We start from the raw sequence: 15,278 nt of genomic DNA, 5'->3' as shown, positions 1-15,278 counted from the left end.
TATCTGTCCATAGGACCACTTTAAGCCGTACACTCCACAGAGCTGGGCTTTACAGAAGAGTGGCCAGAAAAAAGCCATTGCTTAAAGAAAAAAATAAGCAAACATGTTTGGTGTTCTCCAAAAGGCATGTGGGAGACTCCCCAAACATTTGGAAGAAGGTACTCTGGTCAGATGAGACAAAATTGAGGTTTTGTGCCATTAAGGAAAACGCTGTGTCTGACACAATCCCAACACCTCTCACCACCCAGAGAACACCATCCCTACAGTGAAGCATGGTGGTGGCAGCATCATGCCGTGGGGATGTTTTTCATCGGCAAGGACTGGGAAACTGGTCAGAATTGAAGGAATGATGGATGCCGCTAAATACAGGGAAATTATTGAGGGAAACCCGTTTCAGTCTTCCAGAGATTTGAGACTTGGACGGAGGTTCACCTTCCAGCAGGACAATGACCCTAAGCATACTGCTAAATCAACACTCGAGTGGTTTAAGGGGAAACATTTAAATGGCTTGGAATGACCTAGTCAGAGCCCAGATCTCAATCCAATTGTGAATCTGTGGTATGACTTAAAGATTGCTGTACACCAGCCGAAGCCATCCAACTTGAAGGAGCTGGAGCAGTTTTGCCTTGAAGAATGGGCAAAGATCCCAGTGGCTAGATGTTATGGTTATGCATGCTTATGCATGCTCAAGTTTTCCGGTTTTTTTTTCTCTTGTTTCACAAAAACTATTTTTGCATCTTCAAAGTGGTAGGCATATTGTGTAAATCAAATTATACAAACCCCCCAAAAATCATTTTGAATTCCAGGTTGTAAGGCAACAAGATAGGAAAAATGCGAAGGGGGTGAATACTTTCGCAAGCCACAGTAGTTATGAATGACATTCTCCTCTCCACTGACGTCATGTGGTTGAACTGGTGCCAAAGTCATTGATGTTGTGTAATGGTCCCAGCCCTAGGACATGTTGTCCTGTCCCCTATACTAATGCTACTGTCCTGTTGGTTGGAAAGACCGACTCCTTTTGTCTGGTTGACACCAGCCTACCCTAGCCTGATCAGTACTGATGTCTTCTGTTCTGACCAGTTCAACGTGATTTTGAAAGCGTTTCTCTGTTTTCTCATGAGATCTGTTTACTTGAAAGCTAGTGTAAACATCAGAAGAGACCTGAAAACATTGCCTAGCGTAAACCGAGAACAACAAACTGCAATTTGTTTATTTTCCAGGGTTAGATTCATTGTCGTTTAAATCCATATTTGAAGACTTTGTTGTACAGAAGGCTGAATAGAGGTCAGCTGCTGATAGAGCACCCTGCTGGTACTGCAGACAAGACACCTTTGTCACCATGGTGATGTGTCCTGTCGCCAGGTCGCAAGGCTCCCATCCTGATCACCAAGGATATGGTGGAGAGCATGAAGGATGGCTCTGTGGTGGTGGACCTGGCTGCTGAGGCTGGAGGAAACATCGAGACCACGGTGCCTGGAGAACTGTCTGTACACAAGGTCAGATGGGCCTGTCCACAGTCGCTTATTATTATTACCTTCAATTTCATTATCACTGTTTTCCCTGTTGTAGTGAACCGGCTCCTTATTGTCAGTCATTTTGTTAGCTTCTGTGTTTGGTTTTCCTAGCACTGAAATCGTACCACCAGGTCACCTTGTTGCAGTATTGTAATTCAGTCCCATTTTAACCGGTCAAAGTGAGAATGCACAATTTGTCTTTCAATAAAATAATTGCTTATGTGATTTGTTCTTAGGGTGTGACCCACATTGGCTTCACCGACCTTCCCAGCCGCCTGCCCACCCAGTCCAGCACCCTGTACTCAAACAACCTGACCAAACTCATCCGTGCCATCAGCCCTTCTACTGAGAACTTCAACTATGAGGTCAAGGAGAAGTTTAACTACGGCACCATGGACCATGTCATCAGAGGATCTGTTGTCATGCAGGTGAATCATCTGGGTTAAATGGGTTTGGTTTCCTTGGTTATCTGTTTTTAGCACAAGGGAAGACTGGTTAATTAGATCATGGTGACGCTATGCTCTCTAGTTCTACAGTTAACAAATTAAAATAGTCTTTGTTGATTGGTTTGTTTGGTAATAGTGATAATGAAGTGTTTTGATAGTGTTTGGTGAAAATGAAACTTTGATCTCAAATGTACATCCATACATGGTTGACTTTTGTTTGTTTGGCGTTCTCTATGATTTCCACCTTTCTATCTGGTGCAGAATGGAACCAACCTCTTCCCAGCTCCTCTGCCCGATAACATCCCAGTGGCAGCCCCTCCCAAACCCAAGAGCAAACAGGAGCTGGCTAAGGAGAAGGCTGCTGCCGTGTCCCCCTTCAAGGCTACCCTGACCTCCGCTGGCATGTACACTGGAGGTGAGACACCATTACTGACTGCCTAGACACTTCATTCATTTATACTTACAGTGCCTTTTAGAAAGTATTCACACCCCTTGAATTGTTCCACATTTTGTTGTGTTACAGCATGCATTTAAAATGAATTACATTTAGATTTTTTGGTCACTGGCCTACACACAATAACCAATAATGTCAAAGTGGGATTATGTTTTTCAAAATGTTTACAAATGAAAGGCTGAAATGTCTTGAGTCAGTAAGTATTCAATACCTTTGTTAGGGCAAGCCTAAATAAGTTCAGGAGTTAATATTTGCTTAAGTCACACAATAAGTTACATAGACTCAATAATAGTGTTGAACACATATTTTAGAATGACTACCTATCCTCTGTACCCCACACATACAATTATCTGTAAGGTCTCTGTCGTGCAGTGAGTTTCAAACACAGATTCAAAAACAAACATCAGGGAGGTTTTCTAATGCCTCGCAAAGAAGGGCACCTATTGGTAGATGGGTAAAAATAATAAAAAGCAGACATTGAATATCTGTTTGAGCATGTTGAAGTTATTAATTCAACTTTTTATGGTGTATCAATATACCCATTCACTACAAAGATGCAAGCATCCTTACTAACTCAGTTGCCGGAGAGGAAGGAAACCACTCAGGGATTTAACCATTAGGCCAATGCAATGGTGACTTTAAAGCGGTTAGAGTTTGATGGCTGTGATAGTAAACTGTAGTTACTCCACAATACTAAGCTAACAGACAGAGTGAAAATAAGGAAGCCTGTACAGAATACAAATATATTCCAAAACATGCATCCTGTTTGGCACTAAAGCCACTAAAGTAATATTGCAAAAGAAAAGAAAGGTAATGGAGCAAAGCACAGGCAAAATGCTAGAGGAAAACCTGGTTGTCTGCTTTCCACCAGACACCAGGAGATTAATTCACCTTTAAAACAGGACAATAACCTTAATACACAAGGCCAATTCTACACTGGAATTGCTTACCAAGACGACAGTGAATGTTCCTTAGTGGCCGAGTTACAGATTTGACTTAAATCTGCTTGAACATCTATGGCAAAACTTGAAAATGGTTGTCTAGCAATGATCAACAACCAATTTGACAGAGCTTGAAGAATTTTGAAAATAATAATGGGAAAATATTGTACAATCCAAGGGTGCAAAGCTCTTAGACTTACCCAGAAAGACTCACAGCTGTAATCGCTTGTGATGTATGTAAATTAAGTCAGTCGTTTACTTAATTATAATGTAAGGGGATTAAAATGGCTGACATCGCAGAAAGCAGAGTATGCAGAACAACCCTGGCTGTCAGGATAATGGCCCCTAAACTGAGCCGTGTCATGAGTCTCTCTGAGCTCCTATGGTGGTCTCGCTCTCCTCACCCCGACCTGGGTTAACAGGACTATGGCGGGGGGTTAAAAGCAGCCTGTTAATGTTTTATTACCACATTCATTACATTATGTTCTCTACTAACACACACACACACACACACACACACACACACACACACACACACACACACACACACACACAAGCCTTCTGCATATCTGACTTATGTGGGAAAGGTGAGCTGTGACCACATTCTGAGAGCAGCAACAGTCGTGATCAGACATAAAAGCTACTCTGAACAGATTATTTCTATTGGTTGCAGACGAGGCGTGCAGTAACTGTTGTCTCTGTTCTGTTCTGGAATCACATCAAAGAGATCGAGAACACATCTTCTTTCCCCAACAGTCAGATAAATTAGCCACAAACTGGGTTTACACGTAAATAAACACCCTGAGATTAACAAACGGGCACATTCATCTTCCTGTTCTTTCTTGAGTGAGTTTGCTCCGTATCTCCCTGCTGATGCCAGGGAAGGTGCTGCTGGACCATCGTGAGGTCCTGACCACCGGATCAGCCATGCGAGAAGCCAGAGGAGGAGGAGGGCCCCTTTTGAAATTAGGATTGGTCACCTAATTAGAGCTCAACCTAACATGCCCCCTCCCTCCCTCCCTCTCAACCCTAACCAGCCCAAACCACCACCAGCAGCCCCTTAGTGCCAGGAAACTGGGACTAATAAAATGTGGGATGTTGAGCCCTCCCTCCCCCTGCTGTGTCTGTCTGAAGTAGTGCTGTAGCTGTTTCCCACAGACACTTGCTCTGGTTGTGGCGACTGGAGACAGCAGGCCTGTAAACCCCGTTCACACGTTCCCCAAACAGCTCGTTCTAGGTTGGCTGTGGTCGGCGCGTCGTGTACCACCACCATACTTGGTTTGCTGTCTGTAATTGCGCCTAGATAAATTGCTAACGGCAATGTGTCTGTCTCTTGTCCTCACTTAAGAAAATTAGTAGACATTAGAAAGAGTCAGCATTTCTACTCTATAATGTCTAGTGTGCCTCATATGACATGGCCTAATTCAATTCAACACCTTTTGACGATCAATTCTTATTTATTATTATATATATTAATTTTTTTGCTTGCATTTGAATTGTTAAAAAGCCCTTAGCTATATTACATATGGACATTAGATATGTAGCATAGGCTAGTGTTAAGTTATTTATAACCCTTTACCCCTCTCAGGTCTTGGCACCATGTTAGGCCTGGGCCTAGCTGCGCCCAATGCAGCCTTCACTCAGATGGTGACCATCTTCGGCCTGGCTACCATTGTGGGCTACCACACGGTGTGGGGGGTGAGCCCAGCTCTTCACTCCCCACTCATGTCCGTCACCAACGCCATCTCTGGTGAGTGTTTATGAAGACTCCTATTAATGAAATGGACACAGTGCAAAGAGGACTACATTTTACATTTAGATTTTAGTCATCTAGCCAGAGCGACTTACAGTTAGGGCATTAATCTTAAAATGGCTAGGTGGGACAACAACACATCTGTCATATAACACATTTTTCCTCCAAGTAGCTATCAGCAAAGTCAGTGCTAGTAGAAAAAAAGTATAAATAAATATGAAAGTTGGGTGTGAGTGTTAGTTCACGAAAGGCAAGACTAAACATAGGCAAGTCATTATTTTAGTAAATTTAGTAATGTATTTATAGATATGAAGGGAGGTAAACCAACTGATGAAAATGCATATATGCCTACATTACATCACTTGGGATTTGGCTTCAAATGAGAATAAATCCAGTTTTTAAACTCGGATGTTATTAATTTGATTTACTAGTCCATAAAAAGCATGCTGTCCAGAGGAGATTCCTTTACAGATGTGGAGGTTAAATCTCCCTCTACCTCCACACCTGCAGGTCCTCTCTTCTCAGTGATGAGTAAGACCTGGAGGGAACAGGAAATGATTCATGATCCTTGTAGTCTGGATGATTTAAAACGCTTCTACTCCAGAGTTGAGATCCACTTCAAGCAACTAAAAGCATAGGTCTCAGGTTCCACTCTGAATATAGGCTAATCAATTATAGATTCATCTGTGATTGAATATTTCTTTGTCTGCAAATAAAATAGAAACTGATTATTAGGCTGATAAAATGGTAACTCAATGCTTTGATAGTGCCGACAAGACATTTGAGCATTACTCTGTCCTAGATGAAGAAGACATTAATTTGCATACTGATGTCTGTGGCGTTATTCAGGATGCTGTAACCGAAAAACTAACCGTAACCGAAAAACTACTGGCATTTGGAAAGTTTGAGATGAGGGAGAAAGTGTGGTGGGACAAGTATTAGCATTGTTAAACTTCCTAGGGATAGTCCCCTTTTTTTTCAATTTTCGCCTAAATGACATTCCCAAATCTAACTGCCTGTAGCAAGGATATGCATATTCTTGGTACCATTTGAAAGGAAACACTTTGAAGTTTGTGGAAATGTGAATTGAATGTAGTAGAATATAACACAATAGATTTGGTTGAAGAAAATACAAAGAAAAAACCAACCTGTCTTTTTCTACCACCATTATTGAAATGCAAGTATGGTCATAGTTATAGCCATCACTCTGTTTGTAATTCTGATAGTGTCCACAAGATGACAGCAGTGTATGTGCGAAGTTTCAGATGGATAACTTGAAAAATTTGTGAACAACAAGACTTTTAGTATGAAGTCCCCAGGTACATTTGTACATTTGTGCAAATCGTGACGGAGACATTCATATTCCGTTTTTCTGCAAGAATATCGTCAAATCTGTATACTTGGTCTTTGATTTAGCTTTCCAAGTATTAGTAGCCATATTATAAGTTCAACATTTGCAAAACAACCAGTTTTCATAACTTCAGAACTCTGATTATCCTTATGTTTTCCAAACTGAAAATGCATGCTGTTGTACAAGGTTAGTAGCTACATTTGACTACATATACATAGTTTCCGGATACTCCCGTAAAGCCCAGCTCATTGGCTATCTAGCTAGCTTTGTTTGACCTCGATTTGGTGCTTATTTGACAAAGATAGTCGTTCAAGTGATGGCCGCCCGCGTCATCGGCGTGCCATGAAGGCGTCGCTCTCTGACGAAATAAGTCTTGTTACCTTCTAGGTTCTCTGAGGAATAGATATGAACGTGATTTAACTCGTTGAAACAACGTTTAGGGTGAGATTTTCAGATTCCTTTCTTTGCAAATTGAACGAGTACAAAATCGGTCGTGCATGCTATATGGATCTTTTTAGGATATGAAAAAATGATTTTATCTAACAAAACAACACTTCATGTTATCTCTGGAACCCTTTGGATGATAAATCAGAGCAAGATTTCAGGATGTAAGTACACATTTCACCTTCAGAGGTGGATTTATCAAACCTATCACGAAAAAAAGTGTTTTGTTAGGAACTCTCAAGCAATAGCATGGTATTTTTTCGCAGTAATAACTACTGTAAATTGGACAGTGCAGTTATATTAACAAGAATTTAAACTTTCAGCCAATATAAGACACATATGTACCGACATTTGTTGTTTCTCTAAAATTTGCAGATGAGCTAACATTAGTAACCTAACCAATTTGCTAAAGTATTAACTGATATAAGACTCCTTACCGTCGTATACCAGTTAATGTGTGAAATGTTAACTAGCTTACGAACTAACCACTATCTGTTAACTAATGTTTTTCCTCTACAGTATGTGGTTCATTTTCAGAATTGTTAAACAAGTGGATTCAGGGATCAAGTGTAGCTGGAGCTGGGCCTGGCTTATAGACGTGAAAGGAACACAACACACTTTCCCTCTTTCTCACTTTTGCTGGCACATTGTAGAACCGATGTTCACAGGCAGAAAGTGTACAATGTAATAATGTGCAGTGTAGCCCAAAGATATTGTTTTTGTTGTGTTGAACTTGACAGTAACACATTTTTTTTTACTCTGTGAAAGTTATTTTTGCACACATGTAGTCTTGTGCACTTGATCAATGTCTATAGTGGCCACTATATAATAGTGCAAAAATAGAATGAAACAGACATTTTATTTCTACTTTAAGATGTTTTTCCTCAAGTGCAATATTTATGTGTGGTCACAAGCTTTCTATTATGAAGGCTATCATGGCTAACTGCAATATTAGTGTATTGTTTTTTTCTCAAGACTTGAGTGTCATTTTGCAGTAAAGTCTAGGCTACAAATAACATTGGATTGCTTTCTTTACATTTTTTACATGAGTTAGGTTCACATGAAGCACTTATTTTACACACAGAGACTGATCATGTAGATCCTATTCTTTGTTGTTTAATTAGTTAACCTGCATTTTCCCCTAGCAGGGATTTCAGTGCAAACCCCCCCAAAAGTGTCACCTTTTTGGGCCTTCCCCAGTTTGCATCCCTGGTTATTAGTTGCCCCTTACCCTCTTTCTCACCCTCCACAACTACTTCATTAACATGAGAGGGTGTGTGTGTGTGTCCGCTCACAGCATGTTGATTATTCTTGACACGGGCAGAAGTGACAAGCTGGCTGTGGTATCTGGTACTTCGTTAAGCATTTCCTGGTCCTTCCCTTCGACAGTAGGACAGTCGGTCACGACCGGGGTCTGGGTCCAGGAACCAGGAAAGACTTGGTTGTTAACGAGCCCATGGTGGCCCAACATTAAAGCCCCCTTCATGTCGCCACAGATGCCAACTTCAGAGAAGGCGTGATGGCGGCATCCAATGTAGCAATTATCTCCCTGGACCTACTGCACAGTTCCTGTCGACTGCTTTATTAGTATATTATTACTCTACATGTTATTGTTGGGAATTACCAGGTATCTCACGATAAGATAGTATTTTTTTATTTTATTTAACCAGGTAGTCCAGTTGAGAACATTTTCTCATTTACAACTGCGACCTGGCCAAGATAAAGCAAAGCAGTGCGTCCAAAAACAACAACACAGAGTTACACATAAAGAAACGTACAGTCAATAACACAATAGAAAAATCAATGTACAGTGTGTGCAAATGTAGGGAGGTAGGCAATAAATAGGCCATAGAGGCAAAATAATTACAATTTAACATTAACACTGGAGTGATAGATGTGCAGATGATGATGTGCAAGTAGAGATACCGGGGTGTTAAAGAGCAAGAGGATAAGTAACAATATGGGGATGAGGTAGTTGGGTGTGCTCTTTACAGATTGGCTGTGTACAGGTACAGTGATCGGTAAGCTGCTCTGACAGCTGGTGCTTAAAGTTAGAGGGAGATATAAGACTCCAGCTTCAGTGATTTTTGCAATTCGTTCCAGTCATTGGCAGCAGAGAACTGGAAGGAAAGGCGGCCAAAGTAAGTGTGGGCTTTGGGGATGACCAGTGAAATATACCTGCTGGGGCGCGTGCTATGGGTGGGTGTTGCTATGGTCACCAGTGAGCTGAGATAAGGCGGGGCTTTACTTAGCAAAGACTTATAGATGACCTGGAGCCAGTGGGCTTGGTGACGAATATGAAGCGAGGGCCAGCCAACGAGAGCATAAAGGTCGCAGTGGTGGGTAGTATATGGGGCTTTGGTGACAAAACAGATGGCACTGTGATAGACTACATCCAGTTTGCTGAGTAGAGTGTTGGAGGCTATTTTGTAAATGACATCATCGAAGTCAAGGATCGGTAGGATAGTCAGTTTTACGAGGGTATGTTTGGCAGCATGAGTGAAGGAGGCTTTGTTGCGAAATAGGAAGCCGATTCTTGTAGATTTAATTTTGGATTGGAGATGCTTAATGTGAGCATGGAAGGAGAGATTACAGTCCAACCAGACACCTAGGGATTTGTAGTTGTCCACAAATTTTAAGTCAGAACCATCCAGAGTAGTGATGCTGGACGGGCGGGCAGGTGCAGGCAGCAATCGTTTGAAGAGCATGCACTTAGTTTTACTAGCATTTAAAAGCAGTTGGAGGCCACGGAAGGAGTGTTGTATGGCATTGAAGCTCGTTTGGAGGTTTGTTAGCACAGTGTCCAGAGAAGGGCCAGATGTACACAGAATGGTGTCATAGAGGTGTTCACGATAATTAGATGCTGGTATGGTATTACTGCAATTTTATTGCGATTTGATGTTCCAAAGATATTGCTCACAATGTCTGCCAGTGTTGTATTGCTCTAAACCGGTCAATGAGAACTCGTCATTTCTTCCCGATACCTGCGGAGTAAAAAAATCATACAGTTATTATCAGCTTCCATTCAATCAGTGCATAAAACCGCTGCGCCAGGCCAAGTATATACACTCCTTTCATGAAACATCTTATCGTCTATTGAAACTTGGGCCTCCTACTTTACTCGTAACATTACTATTGCATTTCCTTGATTCCCTGGTAGGGAAGAGTGGGGGGAATTGTTTGAAAGTTGCATGCTCACTATTAGTAAGGGGAGACCGGGAGGAATTGTAACAGTCTTTATTATAGGCATGTTTTGTGCAGTGGCGAACTGTGGCTATTGGACCTAGGCCTTCAGTGGGGAAAACAATTTGTCCAACACGTTGTAGCAAACAGAAACATAGCATCACTTAATGCCCCCAACTGAATCAAACAGCCCTGAGGCTGATTCGAGCTTCAGGCTGCCACTCACACAGAGAGAACACCCACACAGATAATGCTGCCAACAACCACAATCGTACTGCTTACGCAACTTATGGTAGCCTGACGCCCTCACTATCACCAACAGTGACACGTCTGAAAGGATGCTGAAAGGACAGTGACCTTAATACCAGTGCTCTCAATGTAGGAGAGTGCACTTTTAGTGAGACACATAGGGCTGCTAGAAAGACATCAGTCACACACAGCATGACGTTAAAGGATAAGCAGTCATTCACTCAGACATAAAAGGCCAGTAGGTCCCAATCGTAAGAATACAAAAACACAACCATTAGGCTAAGCATTTCTCAATCAAAATGTTCAACTGTTACTTCCCCTTGCAAAAAAATTATTCATGTTCAGCACATAATGTAACCGGTGATATAAAGTTTAAATGCAACAATGTTTCACACACAAGATATTTTCAAAGAGATGGCTAACAACAGCAATCAAGCTGCAATAAACACAGTTTTCATCATCAGATGATGATCATTTGAAACTGCAAACTAGTCGAAAACAAAAGCTAGCTAGACCGTGAGAGAACTACTGCTCGCTATTGTGCAGTGACCTGTTCGCCTTGGAGAAGGCAGAAGGTTTTTGTAAAAAACGGTCCCACCCATTACAAGTCAAAATGCGATTGGTTGATTCCGCTGTCACTCTAAAATTTGGCCCAAATACAGTTCAATGGCAGATGGCCTAGCCAATGGCTGATTTAGCTAGCTAGATTTATCTCCCCAGAGACAAACAAATCCTGATTTGGATCTTTTTTTCTCCAGTGTTAACCCTTTCCAACAAAAACTGAAGTGATTAAAGCAGAACATCGTTGAAAATATTTTTGTATTATTTTGTAAATCCTTAGCTCTTCTCTGAAGGGCTAGAAGGCCCTCGTTGTTCCCCACGGTGTTTGGGTTAGTAACAACTTGTAAAGTGGCTTTATTTGCCCTCGGCATGTGTTTTTTTCACCATTCTGAATGTCTAAAGAATCCATATGTTCTGAAATTTGAACACAGAAATACTGGACATTTTCTACTCTTTTTATGGTGGTGACTTGACAAAATTACAATCATGGTCTTGAATTGGACTCGCAATTTTCTGGTCTTGACTCTGTCTCGGACTCCTTGTCCCCCTCTCGGTCTTGACTCTGGTCATGCAAAGAAGTGGAAACTTTGAAGCCATTGGAATTCTTATTGTTGTGCCAAATGTAAAAAAGTTTTAAGAGCCCGAGACGTTAGTAAAGCATAATGGAATTTGGAATTTCGTATTCTCATAAGGGAGAGAGAAGTGGGTGTCACTCCGTCTAGAGCATTGGGTTACTTTTGATAGGGAACCTTTGGTTTTGCCCAATGGCAGTTATGGCGCAATCCTCCAGTCTCTTGACAGTCTCTTTAATCTACCTGAAACTATTGACTCACAATTGGCCAAAGTCTGTCCTTTCTGAAGTCTGCTCGAGGTGAGATGTGATGCGCCTCCCATGGGACCTCATCTCTATTGTGTGTGGGTTTATGTGATCAATATAGATATCACTGGCTGACTATCTAAGAGCTGTCTTTATAAGTCAGCAGGAGGTAGGTGGTATTGGTGTCTATTTGGTCAGGTAGCCTATGTCTGATCTCAATGGCCTGATTATGACGCCCCTTCCAAATGTAACCTCATATTGAGGGTGGAGTAAATCACCCTCTTTTTCAAGGGAGGGAAACTTCAGGTGGGTATCTATCTGATGGCATAAAGGTTTCAAAGTTCACCTTGTGGGCGACGTGTCTAGGATAGTGTGAATGAACATCATGTCTCGCTTTTTGAGTGTATGAATAGAATTTTCTAACCTAATTGCCTGCTGTATGTATTTCCTGTGACAATGAGGTAGTGTGCAGTGCACCTTTTAATTCAACCCCTGGTCTGTCTGTGTGACTAATTGTTGCTGTGGAGTTCCAGAAAGGGACAGTCAGGAAAATCTCACCCAGTCATTCAGAAACACAAACGCATGACTGTGAGCCTATTGGCTCGGTCTGACGAGCCTGTGGGCTCGGTCTGACGAGCCTGTGAGCTCGGTCTGACGAGCCTGTTGTTGTGGTGTTCACAACAGTACAGCAGGCAGCATTTGTAAGTCAATATAGGGCTGATAGTTATTAGGATTCCCTCTGTGCTCTGACAATTTCCACATTAAGCTGTACAGCTGTGCTCTAATGTGTGAAACATACCTGTCTTCACAGCACTTCAAATGTAATTAAGCAGTTTTTGTCTGACAAGGCAATTGGGTACATACAGTTGAAGTCGGAAGTTTACATACACTTAGGTTGGAGTCATTAAAACTTGTTTTTCAACCACGCCACAAATTTCTTGTTAACAATCTATAGTTTTGGCAAGTCGGTTAGGACATCTACTTTTGTGCATGACACAAGTAATTTTTCCAACAATTGTTTACAGACAGATTTCACTTATAATTCAATGTATCACAATTCCAGTGGGTCAGAAGTTTACATGCACTAAGTTGACTGTACCTTTAAACCGCTTTGAAAATTCCAGCAAATGATGTCATGGCTTTAGAAGCTTCTGATAGGCTAATTGACATAATTTCAGTCAATTGGAGGTGTACCTGTGGATGTATTTCAAGGCCTACCTTCAAACTCAGTGCCTCTTTGCTTGACATCATGAGAAAATAAAACATTTCAGCCAAGACTTATGAAAAAAAAAATTGTAGACCTCCACAAGTCTGGTTCATCCTTGGGCGCAATTGCCAAACGCCTGAAGGTACCACGTTCATCTGTACAAACAATGGCATGCAAGTATAAACACCATGGGACCATGCAGCCGTCATACCGCTCAGGAAGGAGACGCGTTCTGTCTCCTAGAGATGAGCATACTTTAGTACGAAAAGTGCAAATCAATCCCAGAACAACAGCAAAGGACCTTGTGAAGAGGCTAGAGGAAACGGGTACAAAAGTATCTATATCCACAGTAAAACGAGTCCTATATCAATATAACCTGAAAGGCCGCTCGGCAAGGAAGAAGTCACTGCTCCAAAACCGACATAAAAAAGCCAGACTACAATTTGCAACTGCACATGGGGACAAAGATGGTACTTTTTGGAGAAATGTCCTCTGGTCTGATGAAACAAAAATAAAACTGTTTGGCCATAATGACCATTGTTATCTTTGGAGGGAAAAGGGGGAGGCTTGCAAGCCGAAGAACACCATCCCAACCGTGAAGCACGGGGGTGGCAGCATCATGTTGTGGGGGTGCTTTACTGCAGGAGGGACTGGTGCACTTCACAAAGTAAATGACATCATGAGAAAGGAAAATGATGTGGATATATTGAAGCAACATCTCAAGACATCAGTCAGGAAGTTAAAGCTTAGACGCAAATGGGTTTTCCAAATGGACAATGACCCCAAGCATACTTCCAAAGTTCTGGCAAAATGGTTTTAGGACAACAAATTCAATGTATTGCAGTGGCCATCACAAAGCCCTGACCTCAATCCTATAGAAAGTTTGTTGGCAGAACTGAAAAAGCGTGTGCGAGCAAGGAGGCCTACAAACCTGACTCAGTTACACCAGCTCTGTCAGGAGGAATGGGCCAAAATTCACCCCAGTTATTGTGGGAAGCTTGTGGAAAGGTACCTGAAACGTTTGACCCAAGTTAAACTATTTAAAGGCAATGCTACCGAACACTCAATTAGTATATGTAAACTTCTGACTCACTGGGAATGTGATGAAGGAAATAAAAGCTGAAATACATCATTCTACTATTATTGTGACATTTCACATTCTTAGAATAAAGTGGTGATCCTTACTGACCTAAGACGGGGGAATTGTTACTAGAATTCAATGTAAGGAATTGTGAAAAACTGAGTTTAAATGTATTTGTCTAAGGTATATGTAAACTGTAAGCAATAATTATGTTTTGTAATGTAATTTTGTCATCAGTTCAACACGTGTGGGTCTAAGGCTGTTTACAGAGATATCCCAATTCTGATCTTTTCCCACAAAATTGGTGTTTTGAACAATAAGATCCATTTTCTTTTGCCAATAATTGTGCAAAAGATCAGAATGGAATGGGTTGTTGTGATCTAAGCTGTGTTTTTTTTTTTTTTTTCTCAGGTCTGACAGCTGTGGGCGGTCTGTCTCTCATGGGGGGTGGCTACGCCCCCTCTTCCTCTGCCGAGACTCTGGCTGTCGCGGCTGCCTTCATCTCCTCAGTCAACATCGCTGGTGAGTGACTCTTTGGACTAAACCAGACAGTAACTGTGAAAACAGTGAATGGAGCAGATAAACTGAGCTTCAATTACCTCAACATTGTACCCCCTTCGACCCCAAATATAAGATCTTCGAATACGTAAGAGACAAGGACATCAGACCCTTTAGGGACATTTTATTTCACTTGACTATCTATTAACCTCTCTGGGCCAGTGCGTCCCACCTACTCAACAGCCAGTGTAATCCCGTGGCGCGATATTCAAATACCTTAGAAATGCTATTACTTCAATTTCTCAAACATATGACTATTTTACACCATTTTAAAGACGACTCTCGTTAATGTAACCACACTGTCCGATTTCAAAAAGGCTTTACAAGGAAAGCAAAACATTAGATTATGTCAGCAGAGTACCCAGCCACAAATAATCATCATTTTTCAAGCTAGCATATAATGTCACATAAACCCAAACCACAGCTAAATGCAGCACTAACCTTTGATGATCTTCATCAGATGACAATCCTAGGACATTATGTTATGCATGTTTTGTTCAATCAAGTTCATATTTATATCAAAAACCAGCTTTTTACATTAGCATGTGACGTTCAGAACTAGCATTCCCACCGAACACTTCCGGTGTATTTACTAAATTACTCACGATAAACGTTCACAAAAAACATAACAATTATTTTAAGAATTATGCAATCGCGGAACTCCTTTATGCAATCGCGGTGTCCGATTTTAAAATAGCTTTTCGGTGAAAGCACATTTT

At 41.4% G+C, this 15,278-nt stretch overlaps 1 protein-coding gene across 1 annotated transcript in view; it reads left to right on the top strand.

Moving 5' to 3' along the window:
• The window catches only part of nnt (nicotinamide nucleotide transhydrogenase), a 71,627-nt gene that overhangs the window by 15,546 nt on the left and 40,803 nt on the right, over positions 1-15,278 (top strand). Inside the window, exons 7-11 of the mRNA XM_014138232.3 lie at positions 1,363-1,496; positions 1,751-1,942; positions 2,222-2,375; positions 4,944-5,105; positions 14,413-14,523. Coding sequence (XP_013993707.1) covers positions 1,363-1,496; positions 1,751-1,942; positions 2,222-2,375; positions 4,944-5,105; positions 14,413-14,523 — 753 coding nt within the window. The remainder of the gene's footprint in view (positions 1-1,362; positions 1,497-1,750; positions 1,943-2,221; positions 2,376-4,943; positions 5,106-14,412; positions 14,524-15,278) is intronic.

The sequence above is a fragment of the Salmo salar genome, chromosome 13 (genome assembly GCF_965601325.2).
Source record: "Salmo salar chromosome 13, fSalSal1, whole genome shotgun sequence".
In the NCBI taxonomy this organism is placed as follows: domain Eukaryota; kingdom Metazoa; phylum Chordata; class Actinopteri; order Salmoniformes; family Salmonidae; genus Salmo; species Salmo salar.
The sequence above is the reverse complement of the archived record's forward strand: the minus strand, read 5'-3'. Positions and strand labels throughout refer to the sequence as shown.